General features: G+C 40.6%; 2 protein-coding genes across 3 annotated transcripts in view; one reads left to right on the top strand and one right to left on the bottom strand.

Annotated features, from left to right (window-relative positions):
• ttc7b (tetratricopeptide repeat domain 7B) overlaps nucleotides 1-5,108 on the bottom strand; it is a 51,338-nt gene extending 46,230 nt beyond the window's left edge. The window contains exons 1-3 of one of the 2 annotated variants that reach the window (XM_061968423.1): nucleotides 4,893-5,108; nucleotides 3,321-3,475; nucleotides 3,134-3,209 (exon numbers count right to left, since the gene is read on the bottom strand). In XM_061968423.1, coding sequence (XP_061824407.1) covers nucleotides 3,134-3,209; nucleotides 3,321-3,475; nucleotides 4,893-5,013 — 352 coding nt within the window. In that variant the 5' untranslated portion in view covers nucleotides 5,014-5,108. The remainder of the gene's footprint in view (nucleotides 1-3,133; nucleotides 3,210-3,320; nucleotides 3,476-4,892) is intronic. The other variant, XM_061968425.2, reaches the window with a different exon arrangement.
• A 291-nt stretch (nucleotides 5,109-5,399) lies between these two features.
• Nucleotides 5,400-19,416, top strand: fam177a1 (family with sequence similarity 177 member A1). The gene is made up of 5 exons (XM_061968422.1): nucleotides 5,400-5,608; nucleotides 15,401-15,589; nucleotides 15,795-15,861; nucleotides 17,913-18,010; nucleotides 18,076-19,416. The coding sequence occupies exons 1-5, from the start codon at nucleotides 5,540-5,542 to the stop codon at nucleotides 18,295-18,297; spliced, it is 645 nt and encodes a 214-aa protein (XP_061824406.1). The 5' UTR covers nucleotides 5,400-5,539; the 3' UTR covers nucleotides 18,298-19,416.
• Nucleotides 19,417-19,591: the final 175 nt, after the last annotated feature.

The following is a 19,591-nucleotide window of genomic DNA, read 5'->3' as shown; positions in this document are numbered from 1 at the left end:
GCACTACTGCTGCCCACTGCTCCCCTCACCTCCCAGGGGGTACAAAGGGGATGGGTCAAATGCAGAGGACAAATTTCACCACACTTAGTGTGTGTGTGACAATCATTGGTTCTTTAACTTTTAACTTTAACGTCTTGATGCATTTCTTGCATCAACTACCGTCATAATTTATTATATAAAAAAGGAGTATTAGTAAGTCCTCATGTCCACCACAGATGACATTGGAAACAAAAATTAATTGCTGGTCTATCTTTGATAATAAAAGTATTCAAAGATTTCACTTGAAAATGTACTCTAAAATTTACACTGAAATGGACATTATTATCCATCGATGCTGCAATTAATGCTTATATATAAGTCTCCCTTAGTTGCTGGGTGTGTGGTCTGTTGACAGCTGTGGCTGTATGCAAATTGTATACTTCAAAGAAGGTCATGTTTTCCTTTCCACTTTCTCATGCACTCCAAATCATTATTAAAGTTATAGAATTAAATTGGGTTTTATGTCACTTCCTGTGAAGAAGGATGGGAATTGAAAAAGCTCTGTATTGACTCAAGGTTTTTGGATCATTTTTGTACTCTTCCAGACCACATATTTTGACCATAAATCCAAATCTGTTTGCTGATACCACTGGCTTCAACATGTCTAGTGTGAGAAACCAATGCCTCAAAAAACCTTGGAACCTCCAAGCTTCAACTCCAAACAACATGGGAAGAAAAAAAGCTTCTACCGCAATAAATGGGTAGGAGGAGAATGTGGAAGACAGTCCAGAATAAGGTAACTTCCAAGAAGTACTGAGGATGTTAGATAATATACTGTATGTGCCAGGCAGACCAAAGTGTTTGCTAGCCTTGATAGACAGCGTGAGGACATGAATTACTTATATTATATACATATTGTACAAATATTAAGGAAGTGAGGATGGATTGATGGACTGGAAGAAAAAGTGAATGGACTAGAGGAGTAAGTGCATGTTTTAAAGAAGCAAAATGATGACAACGACTACATTGTATCTCAAATGATGTGTCAGATTCAGTAACTACAAGAGTCTGTCCGCATGAACAATGTAATTATGAATGGCCATCAGATAAGACACATGCCTAATGGTGGAGCAGCTGATAACAAAGGACACGATGCTGCTGCTTCAACAGTGCAACAGATGGCCAACTTTCTGCAATCAAATGGGTTGAATGTGGACGTCAACAACATGGAAACATGCATTCCAATGTCTTGACAGGAAACTCACCACACCTGTTATTGTCATATAGATCACCAACAAAATCAACACAGTGGCTTTCCTGAGGCAGCCAGTCAAACTGAGGGGAACAAACGTCTACATCAATGAGCATCTAACAAAACACTACACTGACATCGCCAAGAAAGCACACGAGTTGAGGAAACGGGGGGATTTCAGGGCACTTAGAGCGGCTACTGTAAAATCTACATCAAGTTAACAGGAGGTCAGGAAAAAGCCAAAGTACTTTTTAAAGACATCAAGGAACCGTACAAAGACTGAAGATGACATCATCTCGACTACAAGGACATAAAAGACAACTCAAATCCTTGTTGCATCTGAAGCCAACAACTACTACAAAACTAACACAGATTATAAAAGAGTCTACAATATTAAGTAATACATAACATTCAATGTTGTCCTGGTCTTGGAACTGTGGACCAGCTCTATACTCTCGGCAGGGTCCTTGAGGGTGCACGGGAGTTTGCCCAACCAGTCTACATGTGCTTTGTGGACTTGGAGAAGGCATTAGACCGTGTCCCTCGGGAAGTCCTGTGGGGAGTGCTCAGAGAGTATGGGGTATCGGACTGTCTGATTGAGGCGGTCCGCTCCCTGTACGATCAGTGTCAGAGCTTGGTCCGCATTGCCGGCAGTAAGTCGGACACGTTTCCAGTGAGGGTTGGCCTCCGCCAAGGCTGACTTTTATGGACAGAATTTCTAGGCGTAGTCAAGGCGTTGAGGGGATCTGGTTTGGTGGCTGCAGGATTAGGTCTCTGCTTTTTGCAGATGATGTGGTCCTGATGGCTTCATCTGGCCAGGATCTTCAGCTCTCACTGGATCGGTTCGCAGCAGAGTGTATAGTGACTGGGATGAGAATCAGCACCTCCAAGTCCGAGTCCATGGTTCTCGCCCGGAAAAGGGTGGAGTGCCATCTCCGGGTTGGGGAGGAGACCCTGCCCCAAGTGGAGGAGTTCAAGTACCTACCTAGGAGTCTTGTTCACGAGTGAGGGAAGAGTGGATTGTGAGATCGACAGTCGGATCGGTGCGGCGTCTTCAGTAATGCGGACGCTGTATCGATCCGTTGTGGTGAAGAAGGAGCTGAGCCGGAAGGCAAAGCTCTCGATTTACCGGTCGATCTACGTTCCCATCCTCACCTATGGTCATGAGCTTTGGGTTATGACCGAAAGGACAAGATCACGGGTACAAGCGGCCGAAATGAGTTTCCACCGCCGGGTGGCGGGGCTCTCCCTTAGAGATAGGGTGAGAAGCTCTGCCATCCGGGGGCAGCTCAAAGTAAAGCCGCTGCTCCTCCACATCGAGAGAAGCCAGATGAGGTGGTTCGGGCATCTGGTCAGGATGCCACCCGAACGCCTCCATAGGGAGGTGTTTAGGGCACGTCCAACCGATAGGAGGCCACGGGGAAGACCCAGGACACGTTGGGAAGACTATGTCTCCCGGCTGGCCTCGGGATCCCCCGGGAAGAGCTGGACGAAGTGGCTGGGGAGAGGAAAGTCTGGGCTTCTCTGCTTAGGCTGCTGCCCCCGCGACCCAACCTCGGATAAGCGGAAGAAGATGGATGGATGGATGGATGGATAACATTCAATGACTATCACCAATGAGTTATTACATATCCGTTTTCCCAACACATGCCCTTCTTTCAAACAGAGGGTGAACTTAATGTAAAAATTTACAAGTTATGTTTTCAATTAACAATTAGTAAAAGACATGTAGAATTGTTAGGATTAAATATAAACGTTGCTTCTTCCTACTCCTTTTCAGATACGTTGGAATGTGCAAATGTAACCAAATGATGTTCCTTAATGGTTTAGGAAAAAATAAAATAAAAACACACAATCATAGAATGTACGGTACACAACATTTTAAGGATAACAGTGTGTCACCTAAAGCATCTCTGTATTCTTCCTCTGCATAGCTGAGTTTAGCCATGAGCAGACTCGCCTCCTGAAGGTAATGCGCCTGGAAAGTAGATAATTTACATTTTAAAAATCTGGCATTGATTAACTGTGAACTCACACACACATTCACACCAAACTGACCACATTTATGTATCTCTCTATTGATGCTCACCTTGAGGTTTCCTCTGTCCAGAGCAGCAGTTAGGTGCTTCCTGACCTCTACCAATTTTGGTCTTGGGCCCTTTGGGCTGGCACCCTGTTTGATTGGATTCTCTTTCAAGTACGTTTGTAGCTTACATTCCCCCAGCAACAGCTCCCCTAAGTCATCTGAACACATGAAATATTTTTTAGGACAATTACAAGACTACAGTGAATCATAATTTATATGGTCTGAAATGAAGGTACATTCCACAACAAGGCTTAGTAAATTACTAAAATATTAACGACTGATTAAGCTGATGGAGTTACAACCTGTATTTCTGGGATGTCCAAAGTGCAGCCCCCCCCTTTGGGTCCCAGAGGCCTTTAGTCTTTTCTTTTTTTTTAACGATCATTCTTCAAAAAAAAAGTCAAAAGCCATGTTGTTATAAATGATGTACATATTACTTCACATTAAATATCCCATTTAGAAAACTGTTTTGAGGAAAATATTGCATATTTTGTGTTTTTCAATAAAAAAGTGTTTTCTTTGGAAAAAAAAGAAAAGGGCAGAAAAAAATAAAAACGTTATGGCAACAGACAGATTTGAAGTTGATCTATTGATATTTCAGGATTGAAAGTGTGACTTATTTTTTAACACTTTAATGACTGAGAACCATTGGATCCACAGGACCAACATACACCAAAATTAAGGGGAGAACTGAAAGTTTTGAAAATGAAAAATACCAAATGGCCCCCACATGCTTTCATATTTAAGTGTGCGGCCGTCAGTGTAAAAAATTTGGACACCCCTGCTGTAGTTATTAATACTGTACCTGCATTTAAAGAACGTTCTCACATTAAAGTTTAACCGAGGACTTACGGGGGTTAGACACATTCCAGACAGAATTATACATTCTGCCACCTCAACAGGGCCACACTTGTTTCAAGGTACAACTCTTGAAATGGCCAATAATCCTGTAACTAATCCCATTCAGTAACCAAAATTCATATGTATTTGTATTAGAAAAATGCATTCCAAAATGGCAATAAAGGGATGGTAGCTTTGATAATTCAGTCTACATGCAAATGTGCTGCATTGGGGAGAATAAAATAATCAGGGGAAACATAACATACTGTATATGACGTAATTTTATTCACATTACTAATACAGTATATATTGTATACTTTAGTTCATAAACTATTTGTTCCTATATTATTAAAGGTTCCATAATGTGTCTTTCTGCCAGTAGTGGAGTTAAACAACATAACAACGCTTCCTATAACTTTGCGAGCATGTATCTGTCACGAAGATGCGAAATCGTGTTGAGAAATGATCACTTTTGAATGTGATTCTGTTTTAGCAAGTGTACAAATGGAAAATAGTGATTCACAAAATGCAAGTATTAATACAAAATGGTTGTTTTTAATTCGGCACCAAAATTAGCTGATTTTACTTTCGTCAAAACTAAACTAAAGGGACTGAAGACTCTAATCGAAATGCATTGGGTGTACAAACGAGAGGTGGCTGTCTGTCAGGAAGTACCGAGGATTCCGAAAGGGAGGAAGGCCTTGAAACGTTTAACAGATTAAAAAGACATCTTACCGTTTGATATCAGTTTAGCCGGGAGTTGCCGAACTAACTCTGGTATTTTATCCCATTGGCCCTCTGAACGGCACCGCTCTATCTCTGTCTCCAGTCGTGAGCCAGACTTCTTAGCGGTCATTTTGCTCAGCGGTGTAGGCTTGGACCAAAAACACCAGAGGCTCTCTGTAGATGAGGTGTACCCAAAGTCAATTTTGCAGTACGCATGCAGAAAGGCTTCCGGTTTGTTCTTTCAACGTAATGCCAAAACAAACAACCATTTTACATTTGTACTACTGGACAGTGTACTGTACTGCACCAGGTTCTTTGAAGTCAATCTTGTAGCATGACTGCCTGGCTTTTTGATGCCACTGTCATTTCAAAATAGAAGTATGTATGAACACAAAAGTGACGTAGAGTCACCAATTTTCTGTGCAAAAAAAAAAAAAAAAAAGTACGAAGTAAAGCTAACTGTATTAAAGGAAGTTTAAATGACAACAGTTTTGTTCGCGTTCAACAGATGGCGGTATTGAACACTCGAGGTTGAATGACAACAACTAAAATGAAAAAGAACTAAGAAGAAGAACGATCACTAGAACACTAGGGAAGTTTTACAATAGGATCAAGAGTAGCGTCGACATTATTTAAACGAGCCAAGTGTGGTTGATATGGCAGACTTACCATTGTATTTAACCAATATTAACGTTTCCTTGGGAAAAACTATGGAACCTGATAAGGTAAGTCTGTGAAACATTTTATATCGTAAATTGGTGAACGTTGTTTTGACTTAGAGTCATTCACTTCCCTAGCTTATGTTAGCACGGTGACGTTGCCTTGGCAATGTTTATTGTTCTTGTTAATGCAGTTACAATACCACACAACTGTCAGTTGTGTTTTTTCTTGTGTCTGGTTTATGTTTTTTGTCCCCTTCACTCGTTTTACTTCGCGATTTATAGTAAAATATTGAGATGGACATACTTGCAAGGCTGTCAATGAATTGATTAACGTGGACCCCGACTTAAAGGCCTACTGAAATGCGATTTTCTTATTTAAACGGGGATAGCAGGTCCATTCTATGCGTCATACTTGATAATTTTGCGATATTACCATATTTTTGCTGAAAGGATTTAGTAGAGAACATCGACGATAAAGTTCGCAACTTTTGGTCGCTGATAAAAAAGCCTTGCCTGTACCGGAAGTAGCAGACGAGTAGCGTGACGTCACATGTTGTGGAGCTCCTCACATCTGCACATTGTTTACAATCATGGCCACCAGCAGCGAGAGCGATTCGGACCGAGAAAGCGACGATTTCCCCATTAATTTGAGCGAGGATGAAAGATTTGTGGATGAGGAAAGTGAGAGTGAAGGACTAGAGGGCAGTGGGAGCGATTCAGATAAGGAAGATGCTGTGAGAGGCGGGTGGGACCTGATATTCAGCTGGGAATGACTAAAACAGTAAATAAACACAATACATACATATACTCTATTAGCCACAACACAACCAGGCTTATATTTAATATGCCACAAATTAATACCGCATAACAAACACCTCCCCCCTCCCGTCCATATAACCCGCCAATACAACTCAAACACCTGCACAACACACTCAATCCCACAGCCCAAAGTACCGTTCACCTCCCCAAAGTTCATACAGCACATATATTTCCCCAAAGTCTCCAAAGTTACGTACGTGACATGCACATAGCGGCACGCACGTACGGGCAAGCGATCAAATGTTTGGAAGCGTACTCACGGTACCGTGTCTGCGTATCCAACTCAAAGTCCTCCTGGTAAGAGTCTCTGTTGTCCCAGTTCTCCACAGGCCAATGGTAAAGATTGACTGTCATCTTTCGGCAATGTAAACAATGAAACACCGGCCGTGCTTGTTCTTGCTGAAGTCGGCCGCAATACACCGCTTCCCTCCTACAGCTTCCCTCCTACAGCTTTTTCTTCTTTGCTGTCTCCATTGTTCATTGAACAAATTGCAAAAGATTCACCAACACAGATGTCCAGAATACTGTGGAATTTTGCGATGAAACAGACGACTTAATAGCTGGCTGCCATGCTGTCTCAAAATGTCCTCTACAATTACGACGTCATCATACCGAGCAGGGCCGGCCCGTGGCATAGGCCGTATAGGCAAATGCTAAGGCGCCACGCCAGTGCCACAAATGTTGGAGAAAAAAAGAAAAAAAAAGAAGTTGTTACTATTATTTCTAAATACAAAAAATAATCCCACGTTAATTAAAATGCAAAGTAAAGCCTATTTAATAGAAATATTATTTGTTACAACATTACGCCCCCCCCCCTCCTCCCCCCGCACGGTGCGCCCCCTCCCTTCCCGTATCATGACTCTTTTTGGACGTCACCACATCAAAAAATCAACATAAGATGCCAAAACTGTCAGGTGCCCAGGGAAGAAAAAAGAGAAAAGAAGAGGAGGAGAAACGAGAAAAGACAGAGGTAGCAGGTAGGTAACGTTAGCCTACATGAAATTATTTGTCTGTTACAGAATGTGATAGTAACCTGGCTTTTTAGCATTAAGCTAATGTTACATGATTCGGCAATTGCTAATCAATAAATAGCTAGTTCTGTTTTAACGTTGGGTTAATATTGTGGAGGGGGCTAAATTGTTATGGAAAATAATAATGTAACGTTAGGTAATTACAGTACTCCCACCTTACATTTCTCAGGGACATTTCTTTCTTTCTTTAGTTTATTTGGAACATGAACACACTTACATCATAATACATCACACAATTTCATATAATTTCATTTTACATCATGTCCGAAAAGGAGTAGGAAGAAGCAAAGCTTATTTAATCCTACCCCTTTCCCACTTCAAAGCGTTTACAAATATATAGAATCATTTACTGACCTTTTTATATAATAAAATAACATCTATGAATTAGTATACAACAGCTTTGTAATATGTAATTAATTAATTCAGTCATTATTAACATACTGAGATGAAGAATATCTTATTTTCAATAAGGTTGAAAGTATTTCTCATAATTCTTCTTCTTTGTACTCTGTAAGCACTATTATTTTGAACAACCTCTTAAACTGGATCATATCAGTACAATTTTTAACTTCTTTACTTAATCCATTCCATAATTTAATTCCACATACTGATATGCTAAAAGTTCTAAGTGTTGTACGTGCATATAAATGTTTGTATTAGATCTTTTAAGCAGGTGTTTTTTGTTTACATTGTTATTGCCTTCTGGTTAGCTAATGTTTGCCCTGCAGGTAATCGTCACTTTTCCACCCCTTTATATATTAGGTATAGTTGTAAGTAAAAAAAAAAAGGTCAAAGACAAAGCTATTCGGGTTCTTGTGAGTATATACACTTCACTGCCGATGTGGGGGGGCGCCACCTAAAATCTTGCCTATGGCGCCAGATTGGTTAGGGCCGGGCCTGATACCGAGACGTTTTCAGCAGGATACGTCGCGTGAAATTTAAAATTGCACTTTAGTAAACTAACCCGGCCGTATTGACATGTGTTGCAATGTTAAGATTTCATCATTGATATATAAACTATCAGACTGTGTGGTCGGTAGTAGTGGGTTTCAGTAGGCCTTTAAACAAGTTTAAAACTTATTCGGGTATTACCATTTAGTGGTCAATTGTACGGAATATGTACTGTACTGTGCAATCTACTAATAAAAGTCTCAATCAATTAAAAAAAAAAAGAACAAATAAGAAATAAGTGGTACTATCAGGAAGAAGGTGAAGAAGAAGTATATGTAGGGTTTCTTACACACAAACAGTATATGGATGTGGCCAAAACAGGCGAGGGTACCGAAGATAAAGTAATGCTCACCCCGTTTGAAAAGATAGTTGCTGCAATGATACATACAATTTTAGAAGAGGTATGAGGACAAGTGGGTGACTGATTACCACCAGGATAAATATAATGTGTGTAATATATAACAAAATGTGTTCTTACAGTAGCCTGCTCACAGCTACATTAGAGTTTAATTGGAAAATTATGTAATATCAGGCCTCAAATTTTTACTTTTTAAGGTCAAGGCAAGTGTTGTCTTAAAGGAGGGCTCATATTTTAGGGCACCAAGGCTAGTTAGAAGGACACCAAGGCAAACATTATGTTCTTTCAAGGCAGTAGATATACAGTATATATATATATGTGTGTGTGTGTGTGTGTATGTATATATATATATATATATGTATGTACATATATATATGTATATTAGTGTTCATGTATGAGATCTAGGCCTGCCAATTATGGCCAAAGTAATAATTAAGATTAATGTTATCAATACTGAAATCATGATTACTGATTTTTAAGTAAAGCAGTGTTGGGGTGTGAACGTAATACCATCATGACATTTGTAATGTCTAATAAAAAGACTGTAGATAAACGTTATCCATATATTTATAAACAAATATTAGTTTTTTTTGTTCTCTAATAACATCAACTTGTCAGCTTTTTGTCTACATTTTGATAGAGAGAGTTTTTTTTAAAGTTATGTACATGTGGAGATGATGTATCAGGACAGATCCATTATGAGTTTGAGCAGAAATATGTCATATAGGAATTAACTATACACAATAACACATTAACAAAATTATGTCACATGAATGATTTTTGAAGTGACAATGAAAAAAAACAATTAATGTAAACAAAACCTGGTGTTTACTTTTTGATATCAAAATAAAACACAAAGCAGTTTGGCTAATGAAGATGAAGTCTAATAAGCAAGGTTTGTTCTTCTCCAACGCCTCCCTAGTGTTTCAGTACAACAGTTTGGCCAACAAAAAAAAAACCCCGGAGTGATCACTCTCACATCGAATAAACAATCTTCACCGCCTGCGTTCAATTTGATGACAAAACATTATAGCTAGTATTGATGTTATTTGAACACTGATACAGTTGGCAGTTACATAGAGGAGTGAACATCCCAGTAAACAAAGTAAAGACTTTACAAACAAGTTGTGACAACGTTCACGACACATCGCCTGCTGCAAAACATCAAATAGTTTTCTCCTTCGCTGTATACTTTTAGTGTGGGGACAAGTGCGTCTGTCTCCAATATTGTCCACACCTGTCTCCATCTAAACACAGCAGTGCGCTCTTAAATGCACGGCGGGAAGCGAGGGAAAATGCCGTTAAACCAAGCGCTTGGCTCTCTTTGCTCGGAGGGGAAATCTCCGCAGCAAAGTTGGTGTCGTTGGTCCGCCATGATTATCCAGCCAAATGACGTTTTTTCGGTCATTAAAAAAATTAAACAGTGTTACTAACTGTCGGGAATTATCGCAAATTATCAATATACCGTTTATTGTTACATCCCTTGTCCATTAACAAGTAAAAAGTCAAGGGCGGTCACGGAATGTTCCTGCCGCAAATGTTGGTCAATTTTTGGGGCATTACGGCAAATGGCGAGGGCGGCTGAGATGGGCTCCAGCAGCGACCCTGAGAGGGACAAGCGGTAGAAAATGGATGGATGGATAGAAATCAAACGTTAGCAAAGTCTTAACAACTACTTCTGAGTGTCGCCAATGTATCTACAGCAGGTGTGCCCACACTTTTTCAGCAGGCGAGCTACTTTTCAAATGACCAAGTCGAGGTGATCTACCTCATATACACCTAAAAAATACATACAAGCATTTAATATAATGTCAATAAAGCTTTTTACTAGATTCTAATATCATCCTTGATTAGGGCAGGCATTATTTAATATGGAAACTTGTAAATTGTTCTTTGAGTGCAACAAGAAAAGCCCAATGTGTTTAATGCCCTTTAATTTATATTTTAATCTTGTAAAATTGTTCTTTGAGTTCTGTTAAAATAAAGCCAATATTGAAATTTTTCGTAGTTCCATTTATTTCGAAAAGTATCGTGCGGACTGAATGGCCCTCCTTTTTGCCGCCCCTGTGACTCCCAATCGGCCAAGGACTTTGCAGAGAGAGCGTCCTGCAAAGCCACGGCAGCCAACTTCTATTGGCTCATAGAAAGTCCTCCAGCCCCTGCACCTGCACTCCTCCACCAGTTCCTGATACTTGGCACGTTTCCTTTCGTTGGCTTCTTCAATCCGCTCCTCCCAAGGCACTGTTAGTTCCAGCATGATCAGGTGTTTCGAAGCCTCTGAGATGATGATCATGTCTAGCCGGAGAGATGTTGTTACAATGTGCTGGGGGAACCTCAGTTGTTTTCCCAGGTCAACGTGTAGCTGCCAATCAGAGGCTGTGTGAAGGAGTCCTGTTGTTGTCTGTGGAGGTGCACGAGGTCTCTCTCCAGCTTTGATGAATGAGATTGCCTTCTTTGGCGCATGATGTTGCTTGCTGGTGCTGATGGCTGAGGCTATGCTCTCAGCAACTGCTTTGAGTACCTGGTCATGGCGCCAGCGATAGCGACCATCAGCCAGGGACTTTGGGCAACTGCCGAGGAGATGTTCCAAGGAGCCTCTTCCAGAGCAAAGGAAGCAGGAGGGTGTCTCGCTCTTCCCCCACACATAGAGGTTTGCTGGGCTCGGGAGGGAATCGTAGACTGCTGCCACGAGGAACCGGACGCGGTGGAGGTCTGCCTGCATGATGTTTGACCAGGTGACTTTGCGCTGCAACGTGCCCTCCCATCTTGTCCGTGCCCCCTGTTGCCGGAGTCCCACTACCCTGCCCACTCGCTCTTCCTCCAAGCCTGCTCGGACCTCCTCCTGGAGTAGATGTCGTCTGTCTTTGCCCCGGGCCTGGCTGACTTGGGTCTTTGGGAAGTAGCCCAAGCCTGCTCTCCCTGTTGCCACGGCCCCAACCAGTGCCTTTTGCCGAAGGCGTGACTCAGCCACCTCCACTGCCTATTCTGCCTGCCACTTCCTTCCTGTCCTCACTTCAATCCCGGCTGATGACACCTTGCAGTCCCTGGAGTCTCTGTACTGTAGGGCTTCTCTTGTGCGTGCCACCTTGAATTCTTCAGTGAGCCCACTGAAGGGTAGCTGCAGGATGTTGCTTGTCCCGTACAGGGCAGCGCCGTTGAGGCTGCGGGGGAGACCCAGCCATCTCCGCAGAAAGCTGCTGATCTTCCTTTCAAAGGATTCCACTGTTGTTACTGGGACTGCATATACAAGGAGAGGCCACAGGACTCTGGGAAGGATGGAGTGCTGGTAGATCCAGGCTTTGAATCTACCAGGTAGGCCAGACTTGTCTACTTTGGTGAGCCACCCTCGAAGCTCTTCAGTAGATTTCTGGATAGCAGCAGAGTCCTTCAGGCTGGAGTCAAAGAGCTTTCCCAAGCTCTTGACTGGTTGCTCCGTGATGGATGGAATGACCGTTCCTGAGATTGAGAACCGGAATCTGTCGACCACCTTCCCCCTCTTCAGCACCATGGACCTTGACTTTGCGGGCTTGAAACTCATCCTGGCCCATCCAATGAGCCTCTCCAATCCCTGCAAGATCCACCTTCTCCCTGGGGCTGATGTTGTTGTGATAGTAAGGTCATCCATATAGGCTCTAATAGGGGGCTGTCGAACACCTGATCTGGATAGAGGCCCTCTGCATTCCACCTCAGCAGACTTTACCAGCATATTCATCGCCAGTGCAAAAAGGACAACGGAGATGGTGCATCCTGTTATTATTCCCTTCTCAAGGCGATGCCAGTCAGAGGTTATTGACCCAGAAGTGACTCGGAGCCTGAAGTTATTGTAATAATCCAGGATCAAGTCCTTGATCTTGCTGGGAACATGGTGGCGGTGCAGCGCAAGCTCAACTAGCTTGTGTGGTGATGGACCCAAAGGCGTTAGTCAGGTCCGACCACAACACAGCAAGTTCCCCTCTGCTCGCATGGGCCTCTCTGATGAGCTGTGTGACGACACCGTTGTGCTCTAGATAGCCGGGAACTCCAGGAATCCCCCCCTTCTGCACTGAAGTGTCGATGTTGTTGTTCTTGAGGAGAAACTCGGTCAGTCTTCGGGAGACGATGCTGAAGAACACCTTCCCTTCCACACTCAGAAGTGAGATAGTCCGAAACTGGTTGATGTTTTTCGAGTCCTCCTCCTTGGGGATCCAAACTCCCTCTGCACACCTCCACTGGTCAGCCACTCTCCCCCTTCGCCAGATCACCTTCAGGGTCTTCCACAGATGTTTCAGAAGCCCTGGACAGCGCTTGTAGACGAGGTAAGGTACACCACTGGGGCCCGGGGAAGATGCTGAGCGGGCTGCCTTGATGACCTCTTCAACCTCCTTCAAACTGGGCTCTGTCAACTGGAACTCTGCCGTTGGTGGCGCAGGGCTGATGAGCGCTCTATTGGGTCTTAGATCTTGTCCCCTGAGTGGGTCACTCATGGTATTCTGGAGGAAACGATTCACTTCCTCTCTTGGGCACTCAAGCCGGCCACTGCGCTTGTCCCTTAGCTGCTGTTTAGCAAACCGGAAGGGATTGGCAATGAAGGCTGCTTGCTTCCTAGCTCTCTCTCTTCCACGCCTCCTGTGCCACTCTGCTCTGCGGAGAGTTGTCAACTCCTTCCGCAGAGCAGATGTATGTATGTATGTATGTATGTATGTATGTATATATATATATATATGTATGTATGTATGTATGTATGTATGTATGTGTATATATATAAATATATATATATATGCAGTATATATGTGTACATATATATGTACAGTATATATGTGTACATATATATATATATATATGTGTATATATATATATATATATGTATGTATGTATGTGTATATATATAAATATATATATATATGCAGTATATATGTGTACATATATATGTACAGTATATATGTGTATATATATATATATATGTATATATATATGTGTATATATATGTATGTATGTATATGTGTATATATATATATGTATGTGTATATATATACAGTATATGTGTACATTTATATGTACATATATATATATATGTACATACATATATATATATATATATTTATGTGTATATATATATATATATGTGTATATATATATATATATGTATGTACATATATATATATATATGTGTGTATATATATGCATATATATATATATATGTACATATGTGTGTGTGTGTGTGTGTGTGTGTATATATATATATTAGCGCCTTGCATGGCAGCTCCCTCCATCAGTGTGTGAATGTGTGTGTGAATGGGTAAATGTGGAAGTAGTGTCAAAGCGCTTTGAGTACCTTGAAGGTAGAAAAGCGCTATACAAGTACAACCCATATATATATATATATATATATATATATACATACATACATACATACATACATACATACATACATACATACATACATACATACATATGTATGTATATATATATATGTATATATACATACATGTGTATGTGTATATATATATATATGTATATATATATATGTATGTATGTGTATATATATATATATATACATATGTATGTATATATATCTATATATATATGTATATATACATATATATGTATATGTATATATATATATGTATGTATGTGTGTGTATATATATATATATATGTGTATATATATATATGTATATGTATATACGTGTTTAACAATTATACATGTATATTTGCTATACTTTCTTTCATGAAGACAAGAATATAAGTTTGTGTATTACCTGATTCTGATGACTTCCATTGATTGGAATCAGACAGGATTCACAGTACGGTAGTCCTGATAACGTCCACATTTTCGAATTGAGGAGGAAAAAAAGTTCTCCTCTCCATCCAATACCACGTGAAAGTGGTTGGTTTTTGGCATCTTATTTGTCCAACTTTCATATTTGTTTTTATACTATAAATACTTTTGACTGCAAACTCCGAAGCTTTCTAGCTTGTGTGCGCTAGCTTTCTGAGACTCTTATTTTGTTAGCGCAGGCAGAATGGAGCAGCACTTTTACTGTGAAGACAGCAACTGTGCGGCCGGTCTTTAGGGTTTTTCACAGCAGGTACGCCGCGAGAGTCTGTTAAAATAAAAAGTGTTTCTCGCCTTTCTGCCAGCCGTTTTTTTCTTAATAATGAACAGCCACCATCATCTCACAAGATCCTCGGGACCCGTTTATGCCAATCAAGTGATGAAAGTGATATCATAGTGAATATCGATGATCGCAAATTTTTAGGTCTATTTTTTTAATTTTTTATTACCTGGCTGGCAATCGACTGACACAGCCTCTGCGATCGACCGGTAGCTCGCGATCGGCGTAATGGGCACCCCTGACCTACAGTGTGTAGAAATGTGCCTACCGTGAACATTTCCATGTTCAGTTCACTCTTGTTAGATGTCAACTTTGTCATAAAAAAGTGCATATGCCAGGTTTTTGTGCGTACACACGCTTAATACACGAGCCCCCATATGTTTTGGGTGGATTTTACGGGGTTCACTGTGACATTTGGAGCGCCAACTAATGGCAGGAATGCTTGTAACTCAAATTTAACTTGCAACTTAAAGCACACCAGTCAGCTGAAAAACAACTTATCTTAAAACACTCTTAAGTGGGGGCCCTCTTAAGTTGAAGCACCACTGTATGTATATTTGCTATACTTTATTATGGGTTTGTATGCATGTCTCTGTTGTCAGAGTCCAGTCGAGGAGGCCACAGGCTTTGAGAGAGTGGAGATGGGTGACTTAGTGGAGAGGCAGGGGAAGATCAAGGTTCCCCGCAGGACTATCTATTTCGCAAGTGGCGAGACCATGGAGGAGTACAGTACTGATGAGGAGGAGGAAGAGGAGGAGCCCGTGAAGAAAGAGGTTGTTACTGTGGATACGGTGAGGTCACATAAAAAAATTCACCGTTACGAAACAAATCCATAATCATCTTATGAGACCTGCAAGTAACTTATCAAAGGTCATCCTTCTTTCAAGGTCTAAACTGGGTGTATATTATGGACTTCTATTAACCTGTACTAGTCATCTTGTTAAATAGGGAATATTGCCTGTCTGTTCTAAGTGTGTCTCCCTTATTTGTGTCTAGTCTAAACTGACTTGGGGACCATACTTTTGGTTCCACCTGTGGAGAATGACCACCTCTACTATCTCAGGTAACACACTGCCAAAATGGGCTTAAAGGGGACTATTTTTTGTTTATCATTCACAATCCTTATGTGAGACAAGCACACGTTTTTCCTTTTTTCTGCATCCCAAGTCCTAAATAAACAATGAAGGTAATTGTATTCGTTTTACTCTGCCTGTACAGCGCTCTAAAAAACATCCACAAACTTCCATCAACGTGTTATATACACACTGTAAGTAAATATGTAATGTAGTGACGGACACATTCATAATAACATGTTTACATATTTTGGCATTAATTTCACAGATGCATCATATCGTTCACTGTTTCCTTCAACAACAACTACTATAAATCATGGCAGACTTCATGAAAGCCAACAACGATTACTATTGGGACAAATGATGATCCAGAACCTTATATTTTTGAGGAGGATGAGCTACACATTTTAGAAGCTGAGTGATAAGCAGATCCAGCAAGTAGCAGTATTGCTAAATGCTAAACAAGAAACACAATCTACGAACATAATAAAACAATCACTCACTGCACACAGTCTGCACTCCCTGGGATGCTGGCTGATGGGATGTTCATATCTTCCCGTCATCCATACATCCATTTTTTACCGCTTGTCCCGTTCGGGGTCACGGGGGGTGCTGGAGCCTATCTCAGCTGCATTCGGGCGGAAGGCGGGGTACACCCTGGACAAGTCGCCACCTCATCACAGTGCCAACACAGATAGACAGACAACATTCACACACTAGGGCCAATTTAGTGTTGCCAATCAGCCTATCCCCAGGTGCATGTTTTTGGAGGTGGGAGGAAGCCGGAGTACCCGGAGGGAACCCACGCAGTCACGGGGAAAACATGCAAACTCCACACAGAAAGATCCAGAGCCCAGGATTGTACCCAAGACCTCCGTATTGTGAGGCACACGCACTAACCCCTGTGCCGTCATATTATTCTTAATTCACACGCAGGAAAAAAAAAAAAAAAAAGTTGACCACAAACAAGCGTCTTTTTGTGCCTTTCTCGCGATCTGCAGGTCTAATTTCCACGTGAAAGTTGATCAACTTCTCGATTTATGGCCACAAAACCTTCTACCATGCAAGTGAGAAGCATGATTTATAATCTAGAATTAACTTTCACCAACTGCGAGGCGATGCAGCAGCTTACCGGCACAACATGTCAATAACTGCATAAGCTTGTACCTCTGTGATCAGGTCTCTGCAAAAAGTAGTTCCTCAGCGTCAGCGCTTATAATATCGCTAATACTTGGTTAATATTCAGGTCACGACATGTAAATGTATTATTGTGGGCAGTTTGTGGATGTTTTTAGAGGGCTTTATGGGCGCAATAGATTACTCCCCCCATTGTACTTGCCGTATAATGAAAATTAGAATGCATAAAAAAATAGACTTGTTCTTGTATTACATTAGGGTTGTGAGTAATCGACAATATTGAACCAGAAAAAGCACATGTGCCTCTGACTACAGAATAATGATGCCATCTACTGTCCGTAATTGTAACTTCAAGCCACTCAAGCATATTATAATGTGTTTGTTTGTGAGCAAGCAGATGGCATCAAATCTTAAAAATGATAGTTCCAAATCTTTCTGTGGCAGTCCAGATTTATCTGTGGCGGGCCACCGCAAATATGTATGGTAAACAACACTGGAGAGGCCAAAATAAATGCAGTCACACCTAAGATAAATGTCCCACACGCCATCAGACTGTACAACTCCTCTCTGGGGGGAGGGGGGGTGGGGGTACTAGGATGACAGGGGATGCAAAACAATAACAATACTGAAATAAACTGCAACAAAAAACAGTGCAATACATTTTCATAACATGGTCACTACTGCCTAGTTTCTCTTGTTATATTCTTATTTTTAATGTTATATTTTTATTCTTATTGTAATATTTTCTATTTTATTTCCATTTATACCCCCATTATTTACTTTTTAATATATATCTCAATTCTGTACACTGCTGCTGGAATTTTAATTTTCCTGAGGGAACGCTCCTGAAGGAATCTGTAAAGTACTATCTATCTATCTAAATGTGTAACTGTTTGTCCTGCAGTGTGTGACTACATGGGAGAAAGACTTGCCTCTCTGTTTGGCATTACTACTCCAAAGTACCAGTACGCTATTGATGAGTACTACCGTATGAAAAAGGAGGTAGGTATATTATTTTATCAATCTTGTTCCACTGAGTCATTTAATGGACTGTTGTCATCCTGCAGGAGGAAGAAGAAGAGGAGGAGAACCGTCTGGCTGATGAGGCGGAGCTTCAATTTGCAGGGCAGCAGCAGAAAAAGAGCGACAAGCACTATTGTGCTCCTCCTCCCGCTGTTGAACAGCCTGTACCATGCACTACTTTTGTAAACGTCTCCTTTGAGCATGAGCCTGAAGCGCCTCTAAATGCTCCCAACAACAACATAGTGCCTTGTCCTCTCCCATCCTGAGAACCCACTGACATAAAACCTGTAACAAAATCACAGATTTCTAGTAACTGGAATGAACGCTTAATATACTTACTTGTAAAGTTTAATAATATTTTTCTATGCTTCTATTTTGTTAAAATACATATATCTTATACCTGTCTGGATCTGACCCTTTTTATATACAGGATTTATCACTATTCTATTTATGAATATTAATATGCATCTTGACCTACAGTATGATATCCAAGGTAACTTATTATATTAATTTTAAAATAATATACAGCTTCTAATGTCTTTAACTAGTTTTCATTTATTGAGCCCTTGAATGACTTTAGTATTATTGACATTTTAGCCATTCACAGTCTTGTTTTTGCTGTCATAATCGTACCATTCAATGACATGACAAAAACTATTGTCATTTTCAATGGCAAAGTTCTGGCTTCAACAAAGCAAGAAAACAAATTGTGGTAATCGGTGCATTTCATTTTTAGATCAAGCAAATAAAAAAAATTATGGCATCACTCAATTCTGTGAAAAGAATTGTGGAATCATGACAAACAAAAAACACTAGTCCTAGTTCATTTCAATCTACCTGGTGCAACAGCTCTCTAAAGTGTGAACATTCATTTTTAACTGCAGACTAATGACTTATAACTTATTTAATCTGATTCAGGTGTTGGTTTAGGAAATGAAAATTTAAAGGGTGATTACATAAATCTTTCCTTAAAATTGAGTGACTCCCCATTTTTTTTCACTCTCATTCATCTAAAGATGAAATGTGTAACTACCAAAAATGTATTTTCTTGATTTATTGGAGTGTTTTTTTAAGCCAGAAAGTTGCTATTTGAAATGACTGTAGCTTTGTGTCAAGTCTGTTTTTCCCAAAATTTCCAGGGGTTGTATTCTGCTCACTTTTGTTCTGCACCTGCCATTCATATGAGAACTTCAATTCTTGTGCAGCTTCTCCCATATAATGACTTTATACCAGACTGGTTTCAGATGATATTCGGATCATTTTTATTATACTGTATGCAATACGTAAATATACTTAGAGAATTCTCCAGGCATTCAAGTCTGATGAAGACCTTATGAATTTTGTCATTTTATACTAATTTAATAAAAGTGTTTTTCTTTTCCTGATTTTGAAGTGTTCTTTCCTGGATATCCATATTTTTTTTTCAGTAAGGGGGGTTTTGTAAATGTGTGAAAGTCAGTAACAGTCGGAATTCCTCATGAGCTCTTCCTCTTCTTGTTGCCCTAAATCTCATGAAAAAAGTTTAATAATCATAAAACTGATAAAGGCATGCAGACACTC

This window comes from Nerophis lumbriciformis, linkage group LG08 (assembly GCF_033978685.3).
Source record: "Nerophis lumbriciformis linkage group LG08, RoL_Nlum_v2.1, whole genome shotgun sequence".
In the NCBI taxonomy this organism is placed as follows: Eukaryota; Metazoa; Chordata; class Actinopteri; order Syngnathiformes; family Syngnathidae; genus Nerophis; species Nerophis lumbriciformis.
Note: the sequence above shows the minus strand (reverse complement) of the source record. Positions and strands in the feature narration are given on the sequence as shown.

What these genes read in the sequence shown, in the direction of transcription:
- fam177a1 (XM_061968422.1), top strand. Translation starts at nt 5,540, where the DNA reads ATGGCAGACTTACCATTGTATTTAACCAATATTAACGTTTCCTTGGGA. An exon ending in AAACTATGGAACCTGATAAG is followed by an intron (nt 5,609 to 15,400) that starts GTAAGTCTGTGA and finishes CTCTGTTGTCAG; the next exon opens with AGTCCAGTCGAGGAGGCCAC. An exon ending in AGGTTGTTACTGTGGATACG is followed by an intron (nt 15,590 to 15,794) that starts GTGAGGTCACAT and finishes ATTTGTGTCTAG; the next exon opens with TCTAAACTGACTTGGGGACC.